A 23,946-nucleotide genomic window follows, 5' to 3' on the forward strand; every position below is an offset into this window, starting at 1 on the left:
CTCTTCTCCACTATTTGTGTTTGCTTGTTTGTGTGTTAGGTATGAAAACCTGTTGAAGTTTAGCTTGCTACAAACATTTTTTTTAATTAACGTTTTGTTGGGATACACAGCGAGGAAAGTCCACAGGCAATGCAAAGCAATCTTGAACAGGAACGCAAGAAGCATGTCCAACAGAGACCCCCTACTGAAGCTGGGAGGGTGGAATTAACAGATCGTGAATCAGGGTCAGTAGGTGGCGCTCTCCCGTCTGGCCAGGAATTTCTCGGTAGCCGGTACAGTGAAATTACCAGTGGGCCAGAGGATAAGACCACCTCTGGATGAGACGTTATTCAATTCAACTTTATAGTCATTAAACTTACACAGGTGCATAGTATAATGAAAAGTGTTTCTCATTAGTCACTCAGGTGCAGTATATAAATAGGACAGAAGATAAGACAACAGACAGTTACACAATAGCAATAACAGTAACATGTAATAACATAACATAAATAACATGTAATCAAGTAATCAAAACTGTGCAAAATTCCGCAAACAGAGAAAATATAACAGGACAAAAACAATGCAAGGTAATTCTTGGAACAGTGCAAAAAATAGTATGGTTAAAAGTAGTATGGTTAATTAATAAATATTAAATATTATTATGCCTGTTACAGTTTTACTGGGCTATCGAGGGGACAGTACAATTTCGGCTTACATGTGTGTGTGGTGGTGTAGGAGTACAGTCGTTGTGGGTACAGGAGGATGTTAGGAGAGATCATAATAAGGTGGAAGGGAGTGGGGGCGTCACCAACTTGACAGCTCTGGGGAAGAAGCAATTTTGGAGTCTAGTTGTGTGCGACTGGAGTGACCGGAACCTTCTGCCAGATGGTAGGGGAATAAACAAGTTATGACTGGGGTGAGTGGGGTCAGACATAATTTTGGTGGCCAATGTCTAGGATAAGAACCTGACCACTTGGTGATTAAAGATCTCAAGAACGGTGGTGTAAGTCTAGTGTCCTGACTAGAATCCACTTTGGGGTGTAAAATCTGTTCCTCTGAATTACCCCCCCTTAATTCCATCGCTGAGACGGTTTCTCACTTCTTTTCCGGTACCGTCTCCTCGGTTTTAAAGGGTTTCAGAGTTACACAGGATAAAAGGCACATTATGAACGTGTTGTGATTACATCGTAGAGGGACCGGAGGAAAGCCGGCTGGGTGAAAATGTAGGATGATAAAGGTGAATCGTGTTGTACAGTATTTATATGTGAGCTGTAGTTTTACACGCTAGTAATGATATAAGTACCTAAATTCACATAACTAGAAAATACACCAGTGAGCTCTGACAGATTATAGTTCAGTCCCGCGTGGTAAATTGAATTTGCAGGCAGGTAGAAAACGTCACAATACACAAAACATTGAACACGACACATTTTCCTGTGAAATACAGAGATTTAACACAGATTGTTACTTTCAGGCGGGGTCTCGGTTTGATTACGTGATACCAAATTTCCGTTGTTAAAGAAATAAATCAGGGAAAGATGAGTTTTCCCTTAAAGCCCAAATTTTGTTTTCTGCCCACAACCCGACCGACATGAGTAACATCATCATGATGAGCCCGGTTTTCTGTTTCCCCTAGCAGTGTTGCGTTCATGCGTTTTGTATCAATGACGTGTTGCGGCGGATACGGTCTCCTTGCTTCACCATTGTCCTCGCTGTGATTGGGTCGGACCTGGGCGGAATTTTACACCTGACATTTAAACCCATTTCCGTTAAGCTGTTTTGGAGCCGCCGAGTGAGGTTTCGCGTTCACGGATGACACCCCGCGGCTTGAGAAGTGGGAAGCGGCTCTTTGGCGCTGCGGGAATCTCGTCAGCAAAGCCCGACTGCAGCTGTTGTGCGGCTCCAGTGATCTGATCGCGGGTGTAGCGGCGCATCCGCAAGGCTGCGCAGCGGTCGTGCCTGTGACTTGGGCAAGCAAATGCGCCGAGAGACGAATAACCTGCCATCAGAATGATGCGGGGCGCTGGGAAGGAAAGGAAGAGCTTCAACATGGCAGCGTCCTGAGCGACGTTTTTCGGAATCTCTCTGAATGTTTATCGGATCTTAGGGAATGGGCTCTCAGGTGCTCCAGACTCTCCGGCAGGGAGTCTGGGCATCCCTGACAGGGGGGTGGTACCATGACCCAGACCAGAACAAATTCAATAACTCCTGTCACCTCTATCTGTGGATATTCCTTCTCATGCTCCCTTTAACCCTCCACCTGGTGAGTAAAAATAAATTCTGTTTCATAGCCCGGCTATACACGTATGTCTTTGAAGCCTTGTGAAAAACACGAAGCCACGCGTGTGCTCGCTTCTGTCCCTGAGCCGTGAACGCGAGGACTTCAAGCGGATTTGCGTGCAGTTCATTAAAATTAATTATGATTTGCTCTGTTTGCATTTTTGGTTCAGGGATAAGCTTCCCTTAATGCCACTGAAAGGGCGTCAGATGTGAAAAGAAATTCCTAGCAATACCGCATTTTTTCCCTGCATGCGAGGCGGAGTGGGTTTTTGAATGCATGACAGTACAATAGCATCAGAGTGAGACAGGAGACCGAGCCGCTCCAGAGGAGAATTACTAGGGCATCGCACTGAAACGTGAATGAGGCACGCCACACCGGTGTTCATTTTGACACGAAGGAAATTATTTTGAAAGATAATATTGAGATAAACTAGCACGTCTTGTCGAACGTCATATTTATTTTTTTCCGTCTCACAAAACGTGTACCTCGATTGGGGGTTAACGTACTGTATCGCCTTTTCATTTAGCATCACACGCGCCTCCTAGTTGCTCTAAACCCTTGTGCCTGCGGGGAGGGGATATTTGAGCTCAAGCGCCTCCTCTCTCCCGTTTACGATGACCGAGGAAGGTTAAAGATCTCCAGACAGATTGTTCTGGTGTTCCACGGGGTCTGTGATATTGGTGTCGCCAGCTTCCACGTAAGAGAATCACGCGCTGTTCGGTTCACTAAACCCAGTTTTAAGTTTTCCTTCAAGGAACCGTGTAATAAGTAGAGCTTGACTTGCGGTAGTCACACGTTCCTTTCTAGGGTGAATCCTAAAATACATCTTAAACATAAGAGATCCCAGCTCCGAGTTCTAATCATAATAAATTGGTTTTAGGTTAAGAATATCTGCCATGAAGAATGGTGTGGTACAATTCAGTGAAATCAGTATTAACCCAAAGATGTATGGCCAGACACCCCACAAACCCCTGAGATATCAATACATTCATCACACCATAAAGTCCCAATCTTCTTTACATTTTTTATTGCGCTTCAAGCATTATGTTTTCACAACATGGATTTGTCTCAAGGTTGCTGCTGGTCTGCAGTAGTAGAGGAAAACTGGCACTTTTATTTGTATAGTTACAACTAGGATTTAGTGATCTCTAATGCTTTTCCTCAAGAACATTAGGGGTGTATAATCTTGGTTCTGGAGGGTTGGTGTGTCTGCAGGTTTCTGTTCTAAGTCGGCTCTTAATGAGCTATACTAGCTGGTTACTGGATTAACTGGACCAGTTTAACAGCCCCCTCCTCCATAGGAAAGTACAGTATGATTGTTGATTGTCTAAAAAGGGTTCTGCAGTATCACTGAAAAATGCAGGAAGATTCTTGTTATCAAGAAGTCCCTAGAGGAAAACAAAGACACCATGCAAATTTACACTTCTAAAACAATCTCTAAAAATATCGGATTCATTTGTTCTAGCCTTTGTCAATCACATAAGTTTTAAAATAAAAAAAGTCGCTTTGCCAGAGAACAACTGTAGCAGCCAGACTGCGTATCCTTTCAAAGGAAAGTGAAAGTGGTTAGGCTCTTAGAGATTTTTGGCACATCCCAATGAAATATCCACTGTCTGTGGATAGGCACAGGAACTTGCGGTAATGTCTTAAATACTTCCATTATACCTTGCAAAATAAATTAATTGTTTTAGGATTGTGTGGTCATTAATTATGTATAAAAAGGACTCTCCCAGATCATATTTATCTAAACTGAGATATGAAAACAATTATTCTGTTGCCTTAATCTGTACTTTTGAAAATATTTAAAAAATGGTTTATACTTTATTTGCAAACTTCAGTGTAGTATTTATTTGCTGTGTTTATTCATATGTTCATTAACGAGTTTTCCATAAGTGGTAGAGCAGTCTGACAATTTATTTCTAACTGTGAGTCAGGAATATCCTGTACAAAATGTACAATGCCTTCTGATTCAAGAATTTCACTTCAGCCTTGTATAATAATACAACAGTAGTATAATTATGCATAATTGTTGGATGGAATGGAGTTTCCTGGGTGGTCCGGAGAAGGACAATGCAGAAAAGTGTATCTGTTGAGTGTTGTGTCTATCCTGTGGTTGGCAATAAAGCCCTCTTATAATTCCAAAATTACAGTACTAAAACAGAAAACACTACGGATTCCACATCCAGAATGAAAATTCTTCAGTTTAGTTCTGCAGAGCTTTGCTGCATATTATTCCACATAGAATTGCAATTTGATGTTTACAGTATATTTGCTGTGATTTAAAAAGCCTTATAACCATCTTCACATGAACATAGATAGATACTTTATTGATCCCGTGAGGGAGATTGCAGTGCAACAGCAGCTTAACACAGACAACACAGCAACAGTGTAACGAATGATACAATAATAATAATACAATACGTACAATACAGTCAGTACAGTGAGAAGTGCACTAAGAAGAGTTACTCACAGTCCAGAACACACAAAGAACAAACCAGAACAGAACAGTACACAAAAGTTGTACTGCACAATATAAAATATAAATGTATTGCACAGGTCCCTGGCATATATTGCACAAAAACGGTTGTAAACGGGAGAAAGAAAAAGAACAGATGTAGAAGTATACTGTTCAGTCCAGAAACAGGTTACTGTCAATGTTGCCTAACATAAGGCTAAACATGCAGACAGGACTGTATCCTGATCATGTTTGTTTTTTTTTACATCCAGTTTTGAAACAGTTGTATTACCTCCAAGCCCAGGCTACTAATTTGGCCAGTTCACTGCTCTGGAAGAAGCTTTTTGATATCAGACCTTTTTTTCCCATGGTGTGTGTGTTTCAGGCTCTGCCCCCGACCAGTGTGACACTGAGTATTTACTGCAGTTTGGTGACGGTGCTTTTCATCCTGATTAAGTTGGTCAATTATCGGCTCCACCTGATGTTTGATAATGATGAAATTGTGGCTCTGAGCACTCTCTCAGATGTCAGGAAAGCAGGAGAACAGAAGAGCCATGGTTCTGATGTGTGTCTTTCTAGCAGTATGAGGTAAAATACCATGACACTCTTTTACTTTTACATTTCATATCTACTGTATACACAATAGTGTTTATTGTGAGAGGCTGGAGTTACTGGTCACCACAGCTGGGGTCTTGTACCCTGACTTCTAGTGCAGCAGAGCGAGGGTCAATGAAGGACAGGGTGGACATCAGGCTCCTGAAAAACACCTTGACCCAGATGGAATTTTTACCTTGAGTAAAGAGATAGTTTGATGTTTGCTGAATGTTTATTGTTTATTGTTCATTACATTATTATGCTGTTGTCAGTTTTAAAAAGTTAATGCACTTAACCAAATCTTTAAATTACTTAGTGTCAGTCACTGTTATTTGGAAGTTGTCTTTTATCTGCTGAACAGTCATCTACAGGCCTGATTTAAAGACAACACTTCGTTAAAGCATAAGTGAAAAACCCCAAGAGAGGTGTCATCCCTTATAGTGAGCAAGATTTGCACTCTTGTGGTGTAAAATGGGAGATAGAATTTTCGGATTCTCTGTAACTCTTTTCTTTGTAAAATGCCCATGTGTACCTCCTGTAAGGTGTTTTTTAGCACGTACTGTATATTCCATTAGACAAAGCCTTCCCGATGAGACAAACTAAACTCTACCCCACAGATCTTGCTTTAGGATTGGATTGGCTAATAAAACAGGTCTTTCACCGTCATGTAATTTAGAATCAGAAGATTTAACATTCATTTTGATAGACATTTATTTATATGACAGGAAGAGCAGTACTGTACCTGATGTTATTGCCATGTCGGAACTAAACAGAGACAGACATCAGGGTCCTGTAGCCATCGTCACTCTGAAACGGAGAGAAACAGCTCTAGGTGTCGCTGTTGTGGTGAGTTGTTCACTTTTCTTTGCTTCTGATTTGCCATAAAAATCTGTTCCTTTCTACAGCGTACTCAACTCTCATGGGAGAATCCTTGTAACACACATGGAAGGTCCCTTTGTTTCGCAGTGTAAAGTTTAGTGAAACTAAACATTGCTTTTATTATTAATATAAGGATTTCTTTCCATTAGAGGTTAAGGGGGAGCTGCACTGGTGTCCAATTTTCAAAGCAACAAGTAGAAGTTATGTCCAGACTTATATGGATGAAGAAAACCAACACCTGCACATGGATCTTTTGTTTCCCAGACCCACTAATCATCTCACTCTGCTGACCATCTGGTCTCCACAGCCTTCTTGTCCAGTGTCCTTAACTGTCCACGACCTTCATCATCTCCATCCACTGACCACCTGGTCTCCACAGTGTTATGTCACACACAGCGTCCGTTTGTATTCCAGTGTTATACTGTGGGAAACCAGGGACTGAGACAGACAGGTTTTATGGACGTCTGTTTTTTATTGTGCATGTCCTGGAACAGCCAAGGCACCTACAGTAAGTGCCGTAACGCAGTAACCCCAAAACATAAGAGCAACAGTGTCGTAAATACAAACGGGTGCTGTGTGTGACGTAACACACACAGCCTTCTAGTCCACAGTCTCCTTAACTGTCCACAGCCACCATCATCTTACACTGCTGAGCACCTGATCCCCACAGCCTTCGTGTCCACAGTGTCCTTAATTGTCCACAGCCACCATCATCTCACACTGCTGAGCACCTGATCCCCACAGCCTTCGTGTCCACAGTCTCCTTAACTGTCCACAGCTGCCATGATCTCACACTGCTGAGCACCTGATCCCCACAGCCTTCGTGTCCACAGTCTCCTTAACTGTCCACAGCCACCATCATCTCACACTGCTGAGCACCTGATCCCCACAGCCTTCGTGTCCACAGTCTCCTTAACTGTCCACAGCCGCCATCATCTCACACTGCTGAGCACCTGATCCCCACAGCCTTCGTGTCCACAGTCTCCTTAACTGTCCACAGCTGCCATCCTTCAGCAGAAGGTACTGTGCCACTTGCAAATACGTATCCAGCAGCCAACACATACATGACAGTACTGGGCATTTCAAGATCACCCATTTTGGTTAACAGCAATTTCATTTACTGCATTCCTTGTAGGAATTATTTTTCCTATTCATATAGCACTTTTCACCCTTAAAAATCCCAGAGAATGTTGCACATGGAAGGGAACCTACTTCGCCTACCACTGAAGTGCAGCCCCCATTGAGGGACACATGACAGCCTTCTGTACCCGCACCCTCTGCACAGCAGATCAGGGCGAGCAATGAGAAACCGCTGCTCCAGCTGAATTAAAGGAGGTCTGGTTGTGCTAGCCCCAGGCAGAAGCTACGCAGGGCCCCACTCTTCTGAAGAGTCTCATAGACTCTTTGATGGCCTAGAAGTGTGCACCTTGGTTTAGCTTTTCATCTGAAGGACGGCATCTCCTACAGTACAGTGACCCTGGTCACCACAGTGGGCAGCCGATTGGAATTGGCATGAGCACCATTTACAGGATTTCTTTGGAGATCTCCCATTCCAGTATTTTGGAGTTTTTTTCACTCCCTTCTCACATTCTTATTCATTTGTCTTCTCCCCTTTCTTTCTTTTCTTCTGCTCCCCCTCTCTCTCTGCACCTGAAGCAGTTCCACTTTCAGTTATTCACTCTATCCACATACGTTTTAATTTATTAATTATAATTATAACTAATATATAATTACTAATAGTAAGAAGTATGGTTTATTACAAGTTTTTATATCTATGGCTATAGCTGTTCAGCACATCACTGGTAAAAATGCTAATATACTTGTTAAATAAAATTCTAATATGAGACAATTTTATTAGGCTTTCCTGCAGAAACATGTAAAACCATTAATTTAAAGAAGGACTGGAGCTTAGTGTCATACTTGTGGATTGAAAAAAATGTTTAATTCAATTTTATTTGCTCATGTAGGAACACCCAGAGCCTGAAGCTGCCAGGAGCAATGAAGGTATTTGCATATTGATTCCTTATAACATAACAATGATAATTCCCTCTTATTTGTATTGCAAGCTGACCAGCCGAATCAAGGGCACTTTACCAACCAAAGCAGAATTTAACCAAGTTTCTCAGGGTAATCGGACCACTCTTACAAACAGTTCCAATGGACCAAGTAGGCAGGAACTCAGTTTAATGTCTTATCCAAAGAATGACACCTCCTGTAGCAAGTGCCTCCTGTCACTGTTCTGTGGTGTTGGCTTGGAAAGTCTCATCCCAAAGCAAGAACATCACCTACTGGACCACCAGCACCATTTACACCAGCAACCCAATTTTCCTTGGAGGTCTTCCATCCCAGTGCTGACCAGACCCAGCCTTGCTTAGCTTCTATGATCTGACAGGATGTTAAGACTACAGACTGTAGCGTTAAGGTGTTAATCCTACTGCCCAAATTGTGTGTGTGTGTGCATGTGTGTTAGGAAGGAAGACATGACAAGCTATCATCTGGTAATCGATCCTCAATTTCGATCTATTCTCTGAAATCTATCATGTTGAAAAAGTCTCTTCACTCAAATGTCTTTTTACATCCCCTCTAGCATTAAATATATGTGGGAATCAGCAAGACAGACTGGAGCACTAGTCCTGTCTAGAAACACTGACACTGTTCAATGCAATTTCATGATTCGGTGTGCTTTTCTACATGGGCGCAGCGTATACTGAAGTTCATCTAATATGAGCTTAATTGACGACAAGCTCTTTTGCTAATGCTTCAAAACTGTAGAAATGCTTATCTCTGCACGTGTAGCTCTCACTTCAATCAGATTCCTTTAATGGGTTTCTTGAGGAAATTCCAGAAGATGTTTGACTGAACTGCCAGCAAGCAGAAAGCGCAAGTCTGCTTAGTCAGCATGAAAATGGCCCCCTCATTACTCAGGAATCCATTGATGTGGAACATTTATTTTGTAGTATTGATCATCATTCCTCAGACTCACCACAGAATGCAAACTCTCTTGTTGCTGCATGCCTGTAAATGTTTGAGAAGTTAAGCATGTTTATATGTCTTGCAGTATTTAAAAAAATGAATAAAAGTTATCAAATGCCTTTTTAAATTCATGTGAAAAACATTTCTCATCAAGATCAAGATATTCCATCAGCAAATTGCAAATTTACCTGTTTTTATTCTTGGGTTTTAGTGGAGAGAATTTCCCCAGTTTAAATAACAGACACAGGCATGTTTTACCAACTGGAAATGTACTAACCATATGTTTTATCACACAAGTTTGCAAGTGGATTAAAAAACTCAAATTCTTTCTAAATACTTTCTAATACTAAGAGTCACCTGAATTGTGACATTATTTACTACAGAAATTATCTTGTGCACGTGTCAGGTTTTTCAATGCTGTGAATACTAACGTGAAGTTAAAACTGAAAATGGCCGATTCTTTCTCTGACTTGGAAATAGAGTAGATGTAACATCTTCATTTGTTGTGTTTTATTATACAGGAATGACAGAGACACCACGTGTTGAGAAAGAAAGGGCAACTGCACAGCAGGCCTCAATAACAGAGGAGAAGCTTGTCTCTGAAGGTGTTTATAAAGGCTCGAATACTCCTGCTGCTGCACCCCACACTGTGTCAAAGGAAAGCGACCGAAATCTCTCTCAGGGAGAAACAATCCCATCTCCAAAGGGAGATCTGGAAGAGGTCGGTGAAGAAATGCTGAAACGGAAATGCGAGCAGGATGCCAACAACAACTCTCTAGAGATCAGCCCGGAGCAGTGTGCGCCCCCAACGGGCAGCCACCACGGGGAGAGTTACTGCTCTGACGAAATTGCGGTCGTCCTTGTCGACAACTCCAACCCCTCCGTCCAGATCGACGACAGCGACACGGTAAAGATCGTCATCACTTTGAGCTGCGACGCCCAGACGGCGGCCGACCTGGAGGAGACCGTGAAGCTCAGCATTCGACAGTCCGCCCAGCTCCAGCTCACCCCAGCCCCCTCGGAGCTACGGAGCGAAGCTGCTGGCCCCGGTGTGGTCAACATCCCCGTCATCACTTTCGACCTGCCCGAAGACGGCGGGTCTTCGCCCGGCGCGAACGCGAGCCTACAGCTACCCACGCCGGAGGCGAATTTATCAAAGGAGCAGGTGAGCACCGACTCCGCCGCTCAGGACTGCAGGGACAGCGAGTCCAACGAGCACGAGAATGGGCTTCTCAGTCCACGGGTGAACGCGACCAATGAGAACAGCTCCTCTGGCATCGAATCGCAAGTGTGCTCCCACCAAGAGGAGAACTTCCTCGACGGGCAAGAGCCCAAAACAGAAGCTGACGGTTTCCTGCAGATTCCGTCCGGGTACGAGAGAGGAAACGGTAAACACTCCAGTGGGCCGAAGACTCATAACAGGGGCCTCAGCATGGACAGCGGCAGAGACGCTGTCCTCAGCACAGATAAAGCCCAGGACAAACTGCAGACTCTGACGTCCTCCAAGTCTGACTTGGAAGCCAAGGAGGGCCAGATTCCCAACGAGTCCAACTTCGTGGAGTTTGTCTCTTTGTTGGAGTCCATCAACAGCACGAGGAGCAGCGCTGGAAATCAGGTGGAAGCCGCCGCCGAGCAGGGAGAAAGGGCGACAGATGAAGGTCAGTTCTGGTGCGGTTCCTCACCTGTCTTCTCATGCTGCAGTGACCAGCTCTAAACCTCCCTGCTTAGGAAAACCTGCTGTTTGGATATGAAGGTTATTTTTAATTTGATTGTCATAACAGAACTTGTTTTAATTGAAAACTGTTTGAATTCCAGATTTCCTTTCCCACAGATGACTCGCCACAAACACTGTTGCTATTGCTGAACACTTGGGCATTCTCTGCTCATCGTAGAGATCAAGTGGCGCTTATAATACCTCACCAGAGCATAGAGGCTTAATTGGCATAGCAGTAGATTACAACGACACATTTTCATTTTCGTCACTGAGGGTTCTTTCAGGTGGCGTTTCAGTAGCGTTCTGTTTCACCTCCGGGTTCGTATTTGTGTCATTTGTGGCACATCTCACTCTGTGTGTCTGTGTGTAATTCTCCCTCCCTCTTTGGTCAGATTTGAAATTTCCACATGGAGGGCCTTCAGGCCACCTGTAATGAAAGGCGTTTAAATGTATTTTCAGTTACACTTCTTTCCTCTTACATTTGAGCATATAGTGTAGTGTGTTATGGGATGGAACATTCTGAGTAAAGTTTTCACGTACCCATTACACACATACCCGTCTTAAGAAAACAAATAGCTTCTTTTTTATTCTTTTCATGCTCAGACACCTTAATACTGCATTCTTCCCCTAGCTCCTGTAGCTTATCGGAGTTCCAACTTTGCTGCTTTTGTCAAAGTAATTGTATGAGCGCATCTGGGAGACACCAGAGACGGCTAGAGTGAAAGTTATGTTTAGAGAGCTCTTACAAGCAGACTGCTTTCTCACGCTAGGAATGCAGCTCACAGTGCTGCTCTTGAGACTGGTACATTTGCATGTGTATAGGTCATTTAAACTTTGCCTTCCAGATTGCATGGAATATAAAAACGAATGCGAAAACTGAGATAAATTTCTGTGCAGAAGTCTCGGACAAATTCACGAGTTACACTATGCATACTGTATGACTGTCGTCATTTTTCTTAGAGCCTCTGCTAGTGTTAAATACAATTAGAACAACGTAGTCCATTGTAAACCATGTTAGTTTGGATGAGAAGAAACCACGATTGTCATTTAGCCACCTTCAATGTCAGCTCTACATGGGCAGCCGATATGAAGTGTTCCAGAATGGTAGCCAGTTCGTCACTTTTACCAGTCAGGTCTCATCGAGTCATTGTCAAGTGTTGCTCATTATCGACATTATTTGTACATCTCTACGCACTCGTTAAGCAAAGAAGCTACTTGTTGTAATACAAAATTAAAGTCTTTAGGGATTAACTATTTCCTTAAAACCAAGTGGCTTCCAGCAAGAAATTACCACAGAATTGTGGTTCTGCATAAAGAAGAAAGCCTGAGGTGTTCGCCATTGCCCCTTCTGCAATGGGCAGTCAAGTGTTCCTACAAAAGGCAGGAGAAACTTTGTATTGGGAGAATCCCTAGTCTTTATTGCCCAATATGAGGGACATCTGCTATCTCTTTTAGCAGACACTGTAACAGCAATGAAGCACGACGAGGAGACTGACACAGAAGGTCCCCAAGAGCACACCAACCCACCTAGCAGCTTGCAGACAGCAGTCGCACACCACACAGTTCCTGAGAACCAGATGCTTGCTGTCTCTCCAGAGAGGTAACTTTGTCCACAGGCACTGTGTAAAAAAGCATCTAAAATAATCATAAGTACAATTAACTTTTCCATAAACCAATGTTTACACTGCGCTCCCCACCATGAGGATAAAACAGATACCCTGAAGTTAGATATCAGAACTATATCATCATGATTACATCAAGAGATCTGCATTAGTAATTGACCAGGGTGATGTTCCTTCTTGCTCTGCTACAGTACAGCTTTAATGAAAGTACAATAAGAAGCACAAAATGTAAAACAGTATTTGACTGCTTACAGTCTCTTCTGAGCTGTCCAGTAATTTTGTCATTGTAGCATCTTGGGCTTTTAATAAGAATCAGTTTGGGATTTATGTACAAGCTTGTAAAGCTTCTGTTTTCTTCATCTTTAGCCCTCAGCAGGACAAGGAGGGAGACCCCAATTATGACTCTCTGCCTTCCCAGACCTCTCAGTCAGAAAGCTCCATGTTGCAAATTATATGCAGACCAGAAGCTACCTCCAAAGAAGAAGCTTATACCTTCCACACAGTTCACAGTGAGTACTGAGGTGGCATTGAACTTTCCTCCCAGGAAGCATTCATGGGTCCCAAAGTGGTTCAGCCTGTAAAGGATTTCTGTGTTTGCTCTGTCGCATTGCATCATATTGCTAGCTAGCAGCTTTGCGCAGGATGAGGGTAGGATTATTCTATCCTGTGACAGAAGGCAGCGACAGCCACACTGTTCCCCCAGTCTGTGCCATCTCTCCTGCTGGCCTGATGGAGAACATGCCGGAGGAGCAGGTCTGTCCTTCCTCCATCAGCTCGCGTGGTATGAAAACAGAGAGCCACGACACAAGGAACCAACTGGCGGCTGCAAATTGGGTTTTTGTATGAAAGTAAAAACACTCAAATATTGTTGAAAAATGAGACCCAACCAGACTAGAACCCCAGATTACAAGTTCAAAGTTCTTTATAATCATGAGAGTTTGTCTTTTTGTACACTGACTGAAAAGCTATGACATTATTGTGAGGTTCATTTTCAAAGATTTGTTGCAGAGCTTGTATTACTGTATAAATTTAATGTAAAGTTTTAAAAATACAACAGTGACAATGATTTAAATATGGAAACGATTTTTCCTCTAGGAAAAGTTTGGAAAATTAGCTCAGGTTTATTGAGAAAAATATACAGGTATGTACTTTATAAGATATGTTTACATTACAGGCCTGTGTTTTTTTTGTTGACTTTCATCTGTTTTTATTTTTCATTTTAGGGGAGAGGCCCTGTAAACTCTATGCTGAAAGAGCACTGAATCTGCCACTGGGAGCAGAGCTGATTACAGGGAATATTTGGTAACTTAACAGATTTCTTTGTCATGGCTATCATGGCTATATCATGGCCACTGTTTCAAATGTGCAGTCGCAAACTGCTCAACTTCTGCGTTTAATGCTAATCTAGTGCAGTGACTTCACACATGTCTCCAGTCAGATTATACCTTGACAGAAGGAAGACTGATCAAACATGCTGTATACATAAAATGATACCTGAGCAACAACAACAAAAAAACAGTTTACCAACCCCAGCACTTCCAGTTGACCTAATATAAATTTCACTGCAAAAAACTCTGTTCAACTTGAAGACGAAAAGGGGGGATGATATCTGATGAGATGCTGACCAGGAATTTATGCCAATTATTTTAACAAACCTATATGTATTGAGTCAATAACAGCTGTCACAAATGGGTACTGCAATGTTAATCTCTTCCAGGTACATAGGATGGGTTGGTTGAGGCAGAGCCTATTGATATAATGTTTTGCCATGTCCTAAATCTACCATACTTCCACAGGAATTTTCACTAAAATCAAACTTTCACAATTTATAACGTTAGCACAAGCTTGAAAGAAATGTATCTGCTTCTGGCGTCTCTGCCTGTTTGCCTGTTTTGAACAGAGGTTATATACAGGAGCTGCTCTGAATGCAGGCAGTGCAACAAGGCTTCTGAAGGCAGGGCAGAGATATGGGATGATGGGGAGTTTGTACTGCGGAAGGGGCTTTTAGCACAGTTGCTGGGCAGCTGTAGGGCAGAGCAGGCGTGAGCCAGGAGCAGGCTGTGTTCCCGTAAGCGTGGTACGAGCAGGAGTCTGAAGTCAGTGGTGGGGGAGGTTTGGGGACAGGAAGGAATGGAGCACAGGACAGTACCACAGACAATGGCGTATTAATCCACATGAGCAAGAGCCTGTAAACTGTTTTCTGTCCTGTCCTGCGGCTGCCCAGCGAGCTCCTGTCCACCTCATCCAACTCAGAGTGCCTGGATGGGCCCGCTGCGGGCCTCCCAGAATGCCCTTTCCAGAGGCGTGTCGTGCCCGTGCAGAGACTGAGGCCCAGGAGGACACGCCCAGAGATCTTTCAGGTACGTGCGCAGTACAGCCATGTGCAAGCAAGCCTCTGTAGTCTTGAGAAGTACTGTACATCAACTGAAAAATCTAACTATACTTTGGCTTACCCTGCAAGGCTGTTCAAGTGTATTGTCTACTTTAATTGCTGGCTTCAATATAGCACACAACATTGATTTTTAATTCATAATAATGGTAAGATCGGCATCTTCAGGTCATCTTCACAAACCAAATGCAATCATGGAACAGTGTCTGTACCAGTGTTTTATAGTATTCGATCTGGAAAATGATACAGTAGCTGACTGGGAAATTATAATGAAGGAATAGTTCCTTTCTAATTTGGTTGCACTGTTTCTAATTTTTACTTTTATGCATGGTCAAATGCGCAAAAAAGGGCAGTCATATTCTATATGAAACGATCACGCGTTTTTGTGGACAAAGTTCATAGAGAGTTCTTCAAGTGTTCCAGCGAATTTGCTGTTTTTGTTCCTTACTTTCCCACTGCTATATTGTAATTTAGTTTGTGTGCAGAGTGTGTGCAGAGCCCCTATGGTATTTCAGTGTTTTGCTGTTAGAAACAACAGTGAACTCTTCATTTGTGCTGTGTTATACAGATCATGGAAGAAAACGGAGACAAATGGCTACAATAACATCTCTAAACTGTCTCTTCCCACTCCAGTGGGAGCTGTCCTCCTTTGAAGCAGAGCGTGTTTAAGTGGGCTAGGGGATTGGATTTTGTGTGGCTTTCGGGTTTTGAAAAGTTCAACTGGGGATGGTGTTTCTATCATAATATTTATTGTGGTAACCTGTGATGTTGGTAAGCATGGTTAAAGAACAGGATGGTATGGTAAAATCAAGGCAAATTAGTGAAAGGAAACCCTAATTAAATTCATAATGCTCGTACGTTACCATGATAAACCTTCATGAAGGTAAATTGTGAGCCAACAATCTAACAAGGAGAGGGGTAAAAACATACATCTCTAGAGACTGTGAAAGAGACAGGAAAATTAATCATATTTCTATTATTATATATTTCAATTATGATGCAGACAATAATTTTCCAGTGACTTTTGAGTTAAGTACATGAAGTTATTTGAGTAAGTCATAGGTCATTGGCTGTTGTGATGGCTGTAATACTGTAAAGAAGACATACCATTGATAAATACATTCAAGAGCCTATGATGTATATTGCATTAAGGAAGAGGACTCCGTTGAAGAAACCTCAGAGACCTGTACACAGGAAAACCCTGCTCGTAAGCAGTACTACAAGATCTGGGTTTTTCCTGGAAAGTGGATTAATATCTTGTATGACCGGCTGACGTTACTGGCACTGCTGGACAGGTAACCAACCACTTTTCCTCTTTCTCTGGATCACAGTACTTCTAAACCGTTTCAGTGATTTTTTCTATGCCTCCACATAAATCGTTACTATCTTTATTTTTGTAACATAATTCTACCTTTGTTTGCTTTGGTCCTGAGAAGTTGGGTGGACTGACTCAGTTAAATGCACAACTCTTTTTTATTTCTTGTTTTTGTAAGTGAACGTAGTTGGGTTTTTTTTTAAATACTGCTATACTACATTGAAAGAACATCGTGGAAAATTAATAAAGTGGCTTTAATAAGTCCTAATATATCAACACACTGATTCAGAACAATCTATTGGTGAGTACTAAAAGAGGCATCATGTCTTTTAAGAGCATACGAATGGTAGCAGATGAGAGGAGGTCAATTGGTCCATCTAGATCAGGTTGTTGCTAGCAGATACATGCTTGTGAGGTTCTCATCTGGCCATGTTATGAAGGAAGCCAGGTTATCAGCTTTAATAAGAAGACTGGACAGCTTGTTCCAGGTTCCCACAACCCTTGGCTCTCTGTTCCTGAGCAAAAGATACTTGTAAGACTTTCCAGGTGAGATCACATTACTAACAGTAGTTTTCCAGGCTTTGATGTAAGCAGCTGAGAGTTAGAACAAAACGCATTTGATAAGGAGACATTCGGGCCAAGGACAAAGACTCTTGCCATGAAGATGATATTGTCTGGTTTGCTCACAGGAACCAGGATGCGGTGGAGAACATGGTGGCTGTGCTTCTGGCATTCCTGGTTTCCTTCCTTGGATTTGTACTGCTGAGCCACGGCTTCTTTAAAGATATATGGATTTTCCAGTTCTGCTTGGTCATCGCTAGCTGTCAGTACTCCTTACTGAAGGTATGCAAGGCTCTGTCCACTTTCACTCAACCCATTGTTTTACTGGTTTACAGGCTTTATGTAAAATGACCTCTGTGCTCCATACTAAGAAGAGCAGTGGATTCAGTTGGGTAAAATAATTTGCTTGGTTATTCACCTACTGTAACTGAATGTGACTAACTATGTGATTAAGGTCACAAGTGGTAAGAAGACCCTGAGGATCTTGAGTATTTCAGTGAAAATGTCTGGAGGTGTGACGGGTATTTCTGAATGAACATCCCAATTCCCACACAGCAGAAAGCTCTAAAGCTGAAGCATGGGAGTAGGCTTGGGGTGTCCAGAAGTTCCTGCAGTAGGAAAAAACAGATCATCTGCTGAAGATGTTGCAGTGAGCTGAAAGGCAGCAGAAATGTCTAGAGATCAGTACTATATGCTGGGCAGATTTGACACCTGGGAGATGGCCAGCTGCTGGGATAGTTGTAGCTCTTTTCTGTCATGAGCTTCACTCCCTTTATCAATGTTGTTTCAGAGTGTCCAGCCAGATGCTGCCTCACCAACACACGTAAGTAAAGCAGATATCCAATCAGTCATGTGCTGCAGTTCCAAGACAACATGTTTGTATTTCCAAAGGAAAATGAAACACATTTGATCCTTTGCCCAAGTAGAACTTAAAGAATTGTGAGTACTCAAGGTTTTATAATCAGCTCTAGAATGATAATTTATAGAAACACTTAACTTGACCTGCAAAACAATGAACATGTCTTTTCTTTCCCTTTTTTAGGGACACAATCAGATTGTTGCCTACAGCAGAGCTGCCTATTTTTGTATTTTCTGTGCCCTTATTTGGTTGCTGGAGATTGTTCTGAAGAAACAGGACCTCCCTGTGTCTACAGTCTATGGAATCAGAATAATTTCTCCAGATGTCCTGCAATTCATACGAGATGTTTTAATAGGTACACACTGCTGTTGTGTAGTTCTGTAGAGACCTGTGAAAGGTCATACTGTGCAAAAACACTTTTGAAATCAGAGCTCTCAACATCCTTGAAGGAGTGAGGTGATGGTTTTGAGAAATACTCTAAATACGTACAGCCCTGTGATTTGTTAAAACTGGCAAAATTCTCAAAGCTACAGGGTCAGACAAGCAGAACATTTAACATTGGACATCATGCTGATTAGCTGTAGCTAATGCTGATGTAGCTGGAGTTACTCAATTTTCCTTGAAACTTTGAAAGGTAGCTTTGTTTCATGTTTCCACAACTATCCCAGCTTTTCACACCTGATAACATCTCTCAAATGAAACGAAATTCTTCAGGGCCCGAGTCTCAAGAACCATCATCTCTCTTTTTCTAGTGTACAAATAAGTGTGACTTGGATTCCATGTCGGCTTAATGCTGACTTTCCTGTTCCTTACAGTGTATAACTATTCCTGTCTTTGATTATCGTTATCACTTAAATGTTGCAATCATAAATTACACTTCTGACAAAAATGTGAGAAACTAGAAACAAGTATTGCAGGAGGAACATATGACAGTAGTTTAGAAGCTCATTTTGACTTGTTTCCTCCTTTGCTCTGCAGGGTTTGTACACTGCTTTCCAATTATATTTCTTCTGGGCCTCCTCCCCCAAATCAACACCTTCCTGATTTACCTGCTGGAACAAATCGACATGCATTTCTTTGGCGGAACTGGTACGTCTGTTTTTATTTGCTGAAAACAATCCAGCAACAGCATTCCAGCAACACACAGTGAAGAATAGTGGCATTTTCAAGTTCATTAGGATATGTATTTAAATTATATGTGACCCCAAACTATGCTCAACAGGCGTAGACGGAGAAAATTACTTTTGACTGTTGGCTGGCTGAATTACTTGTTGATTACTGTATGTGTTGGTTGTGCAGCCTGAAGATGAGATAAGTCTGGCTGAGGGTGGAATGAAATGAATGTGCATTAAAGCAGATATCCATGGTTGTTTAAAGAACTGATTCTTATTTGTGTAACAGTTGTGAGTGTGTGTTTAAGTGCTTGGACATGGGTTTTACCAGGCACTCAGAACTGTGGCCTCATCGCAGACAAATCAAGCGGTTATCTACCTTAAACTGAACTGAATTCCGCCTCAGCAGGCTACTTATCGAACCCGAGGGTTTGCAGAATTAAGTGAAGCATTAGATGTGTGTGATGTTCTTGTTCCTTGCAGCTGTCACAGGGATGACCTCTGCACTGTACAGCTTATCTCGCAGCCTGATTGCATTGGCTACACTTTATGGCTTTTGCTTTGGAGCTCTGAAGGTACAGTAGGTTTGAGTTATTAGTCTCCTCCCAATGAATATTGTAAACGAGGCCAATACATAATTGTACTGGTAAAGGCTGGCAATTAGCTTTATTGGTTCCTGCACAAAAATAAATTCTGTGCCTTTGTGCATAATTCTTAAAACCTAATTTTAGGAAAACACTACCAACTCAGTAAGAGGGATGACTGAAGGCTGAATTTCCTTTCTTTAAACTTTATGAAAGCACCATGACTTTGTTTTTATTTCTTGTTTTATTGTCTTGATTTCAGGAGCCATGGGATGAACAGCACATCCCAGCCCTGTTCTCTGCCTTCTGTGGTCTGCTCGTTGTGTTTTCTTACCACCTCAGTCGCCAGAGCAGTGACCCTTCAGTACTGCTGTAAGGATCCTGCAGACTGAGCCTTACACTGCACTGGGGTCGGCATGAAACTAGCACAAACCTCATTCAGTCCTGCTCTAAAAATCTCCCTGTTAAAGAAGTTCCCACGGAATTGCACATATTTGTGAAAAGATCATGTTAAATCTACTGTAGTAATATTTGTATAATTTCTAATGTATTACATTATTACAACTACAGATTTCACACTGATAATGTCTTAACCTAAATTAATCACTTGGGTATTTCTTTAATTATCTGTCACTTTTGATATAGTTTCGGGTAAAAAATCAGAATAACAGAAACCAAAGTCTTTCAAACGCAAACCTTACTGTAGTACCGAAATCTCCCATGCTTTAGATCTAGTCTTGTGCACTGTTACAATAGCAACATGTACGTTTCTTTCTCATTTCAGTGGAGGTATAATAGCAAAGCAGATCAGATTTAATGAAAATAGAAAGAAAAGGGTAAAAACTCTGCACTGGGCAAGAGGTTTCTACCCACCTTTTAGCAACAAAAATATACCTGTAGCAAAGAAAGTTTGGGATTTGCACACAAGACTATATTAAAAATATAACAGTTAAAATTGATATTAACCAAGCAAATTCAGTGGTGTTGAGCTCCTGTAGTCAATTCACAATTTCACAATCGCATGTCAAGCAGCTGTGTTTTGCTCTTTGTCAGATGTCATGCTCCGGGATCGGATACAGGCCTGAAACGGTTGTATTTGCAGGTCTCTGATCCAGTCTAAACTGCTGCCTGATTTAAAAGGCTGTGATGAGGACAACTCAGTGGAAAATGCAGATCCTCTTCCGGAGAAGCTGAGGAATTCAGTGGTAATGGAACTATAATCTAAAGGTGGTTTATCGCTGTTTGGCCGTGCAATGTTGCAGTCAAGGCACTTTGCTCACTGTTTTATCCAAACAGGAGAGGATAAAGTGAATCACCTCTACATGCAAGTGAACATTAACCCTTCTCCCTGTCTTCATTCTGCGCAGAGGGAAATTCTCCACTCCGACCTGGTTGTGTGCACTGCAGCGTCTGTTTTAACGTTTGCACTGAGTGCCAGCACTGTGTTTCTGTCCCTAAAGGTAAGCAGCATCCCCATCTTATTTTCTGCTCTTCCCTCTGAATTATTGGATACCGAAGTTCATGTTATTGGGGGGGGGAAAAACAGTCTGATCAAAAACGTAACCAGCTGCCGATGTAAATGACGATCATCATCAGTTTTAGAATTTTGTGGCGGTGAACTCCAAAATGGATTATCTCCAGGTAGTATCTGAACCTGGGTAAATGGAAAAAAACGATACTTTCAGAATGACAGGGGAGCGCGTTTTGTGTGCATGAGCTACTCTTCCCCCGCTGTCAGTTCTGTGTCCTTGTCTTTTGCAGCCCTTTGTCACCATTGTGTTGTACACGTTAGCTGGGACTGTTGGCGTTGTCACCCACTACCTGATTCCTCAGCTGAGGAAGCACCACCCCTGGCTCTGGGTCTCGCATCCCATTCTCAAAAGTAAAGAGTACACGCAGTACGAACCAAGAGGTCAGTGTGAGCCGAGACAGGCAGAATCGGTCGGCTTTTATAGAGCAGGGTGGCAGGGTCAGGAAACACCAGTTCTCCAGGGGTGCCCGTTCTGTTCTGTTCGCACGTCATTCATCAGTTTTTCTTTCACTCGCTTGGGCGTTTAAAAGAATGGTCCGGGCTGATGCTTTTCATTGAAGGTAAGGAACTTAGGATGCACGTGGGAGCCTGGAAAGACTGTTTCAAGCTTTTGAATGAATCCAGTTCCCTCAAAACTTGCTGTTCGTCCAGCGGTACAAACGTTCTTCTCCAAAATCAAATCATAGAAGGTGGCTGGTGGTCTGTCGCTTCCACGTCTCTGTCTCTCTCTACATGCTGTGAAATCAAAGCGTTGTTGTTTCCAGTCCTGTTTCCTTTCCTGAAAGCGAGACAGTAGAAGTCAGTTTGAGACAGTTGGACTGCTAAGCACTGCTTCCCTGTATGGATCTGACATGATCCAGCCCCACAACTCGCAGTTTCTTTCCATGTTTCAGAGGACGCCCACTTAATGTGGTTTGAAAGGCTGCATGTGTGTCTGGTCTGCTGTGAGAAGTTTCTCATTTACCCAGCCATCATCCTCAGCGCCCTGATCAACGACGGCTTCTGCCTCAGCCACAGAAAGAAGCTGGGCACACAGTGAGTAGCGCTTTCCTCTGCTCCAAGGACAGACAATCCTGCTGTCAGGAGGGCATCTGGGGGAACCCTTCAGTCCCAGGAAGAAGAATATACCATAGAATTAATATAATCCCATATTACAAGATATGACCAACTTGGTTGGAAACAATCTTAAAAAATAATTAAAAAGAATAATTTGCATTTAGAAGCATTACAGGCAAAAAGATGCATTTCTATGTGTAAAATATATGTCAAAGTTAATCTACAATATTTTAGAATGTAAATATATATATATCATTATATTTTCAAATGTATTTGTTCCCAACCATTGTAAAAATTGGGCTATACAATTTTTAAATGATATTTTTCAATATCAGAGAATACTCTGGTTTAGGTCCAGGTTAGAACTTTTTAGGACACTCCAAGGTACTGAAGACCATATGCACAAATCTAAAACAAAACCGCAGTGTTATATAATAATTGTCACATATTCAAGAGTCTTAATAAGTTGTTTTTTTATTCTCTATTCTTATTCACAGAATTGATATAAACTTTACATAACCGGCCTTAACGCTACTGACTTAAAGGCCTTTCAAATATTTTATGTATCAATAAGCACATTGGTCTGATAAAAATATCATTAGACTGTGATGTGATTGTGTCTTTGATTTTCATCAGGCTTGGACAGTGCTTTACAAAAATGTGTCCCTCTATTCAGTGTTTGAAATGTTGGAAAGCCAACTTCTTTTAAAGCTTGTCTTTTTAAAATATTACTTGGAATAGAAAGGCAATTGGAAGGCTGTATGTGATAATATCACTAGGTCTGTTGTTGAACAAACATGCTGTCATCCATGGACTGTGTCCTAGTTCAAGGAGAACTGTAAGGCTGCAAATATTAGTCCCATCTAAGTGAAATAATTCTCATGCTCCTACAAATACTGTGTATTTTTTATTTCAATGCCAGTAATACCAGCTTTCAGATATATTTTAGAAACAGTAATGTGCTGTAACGTGTCTTTTTGTCAGTGCTGTGCTTGATCCATTACATTGAATCTGCTACACGTGATGGACAAAATTCTGTAGTTGATAGCCTCCTCCTCTTGTCTCTAATATAATATAATAATATATAAGAATAAACAACATATATTTTTATTTGTTGTACTATCGGATGTCTGTGTTCCTACAGGAACTTGTAGTAATAAATAAACTCTCCTGTCCTTAATTCCTTGTCAGAAAGGGATTCAGGAAATGTGTTAGTTGTTCACATGCACCAATGTATCACCACTAGTTTATATTAGACGACCACTGAATGTCCCAGAAGCACTGGAAATGGACCAGTAGTTATTTTGGGAATCCAGAGTGCAGATAGCTCTGGGATTTCTGAACCACTCGAACCAGCCTGCTCACGGCCAGGCGAAGGATCCTGCCGAACCCTTTTAACCCTGCCTGCCTCTGCGTCTGCTCAGCGAGCCCTCAGACATGCCACTTCCCCCCGAGTCTCTTAGGTTTCTGTGTTTTGCTCCAGCTGTGATGTCTTGTTGATGACAGTTGCTGGGATGAAGCTGCTGCGCTCCTCCTTTTGCCATCCCAGTTTCCAGTGCGTGACGCTGATATTCACCTTACTGTTCTTCAAGTACGATTACAGCTGGGCGTCTGAGACATTCCTCCTGGACTTCTTCCTCATGTCCATTGTGTTCCACAAGGTGAGTGAGGGGGACCTCACAGAGGTCACTGCAGATGGGAGCCCGCTGTGTGGGCTGGTGGTTGCTGTGTTTGAGAAGGACTTCCTTGTAAATGGTACCAGCTCCATGTCTGTGACCATAAGAGGACCTGTACTTAATTAACAGTGTAACCCTGAGAATATGCTTGAGACAAACAGTACATTGTCTTTTCGTAAATAGGCAAAAGAGTTTACATTTACTGATTTATTTTTTGAGATCTGATGTTGTATGAAGTAGATAAAAATGAATAATTAAAAACCAGGGTATGTGTAATAATAAGTGAACCCCTAGTTTACAGAGTTTGAGCTGCCCTGTCCTATATAGTGGTCATAAACCTTGAGCTTATGTGGTCGCATATCATGC

At 42.1% G+C, this 23,946-nt stretch overlaps 1 protein-coding gene across 6 annotated transcripts in view; it reads left to right on the top strand.

Moving 5' to 3' along the window:
- Positions 1 to 1,247: 1,247 nt before the first annotated feature.
- The window catches only part of pcnx2 (pecanex 2), a 36,942-nt gene continuing 14,243 nt past the window's right edge, over positions 1,248 to 23,946 (top strand). For 2 of the 6 annotated variants that reach the window (XM_088609753.1, XM_088609755.1), the window contains exons 1-21: positions 1,255 to 2,242; positions 5,101 to 5,303; positions 6,035 to 6,155; positions 8,156 to 8,192; positions 9,683 to 10,819; positions 12,331 to 12,475; positions 12,864 to 13,006; positions 13,721 to 13,799; positions 14,722 to 14,857; positions 16,039 to 16,181; positions 16,891 to 17,044; positions 17,553 to 17,585; positions 17,805 to 17,976; positions 18,600 to 18,710; positions 19,217 to 19,308; positions 19,580 to 19,689; positions 20,420 to 20,522; positions 20,685 to 20,777; positions 21,079 to 21,229; positions 21,742 to 21,883; positions 23,388 to 23,565. In XM_088609753.1, coding sequence (XP_088465879.1) covers positions 2,090 to 2,242; positions 5,101 to 5,303; positions 6,035 to 6,155; positions 8,156 to 8,192; positions 9,683 to 10,819; positions 12,331 to 12,475; positions 12,864 to 13,006; positions 13,721 to 13,799; positions 14,722 to 14,857; positions 16,039 to 16,181; positions 16,891 to 17,044; positions 17,553 to 17,585; positions 17,805 to 17,976; positions 18,600 to 18,710; positions 19,217 to 19,308; positions 19,580 to 19,689; positions 20,420 to 20,522; positions 20,685 to 20,777; positions 21,079 to 21,229; positions 21,742 to 21,883; positions 23,388 to 23,565 — 3,636 coding nt within the window. In that variant the 5' untranslated portion in view covers positions 1,255 to 2,089. Of the gene's footprint in view, positions 2,243 to 5,100; positions 5,304 to 6,034; positions 6,156 to 8,155; positions 8,193 to 9,682; positions 10,820 to 12,330; positions 12,476 to 12,863; positions 13,007 to 13,720; positions 13,800 to 14,721; positions 14,858 to 16,038; positions 16,182 to 16,890; positions 17,045 to 17,552; positions 17,586 to 17,804; positions 17,977 to 18,599; positions 18,711 to 19,216; positions 19,309 to 19,579; positions 19,690 to 20,419; positions 20,523 to 20,684; positions 20,778 to 21,078; positions 21,230 to 21,741; positions 21,884 to 23,387; positions 23,566 to 23,946 lie in introns of all 6 variants that reach the window. The other 4 variants (XM_088609759.1, XM_088609758.1, XM_088609757.1 and 1 more) reach the window with 4 other exon arrangements.

This window comes from Lepisosteus platostomus, chromosome 17 (genome assembly GCF_059453375.1).
Source record: "Lepisosteus platostomus isolate fLepPlt1 chromosome 17, fLepPlt1.hap1, whole genome shotgun sequence".
Lineage (NCBI taxonomy): Eukaryota > Metazoa > Chordata > Actinopteri > Semionotiformes > Lepisosteidae > Lepisosteus > Lepisosteus platostomus.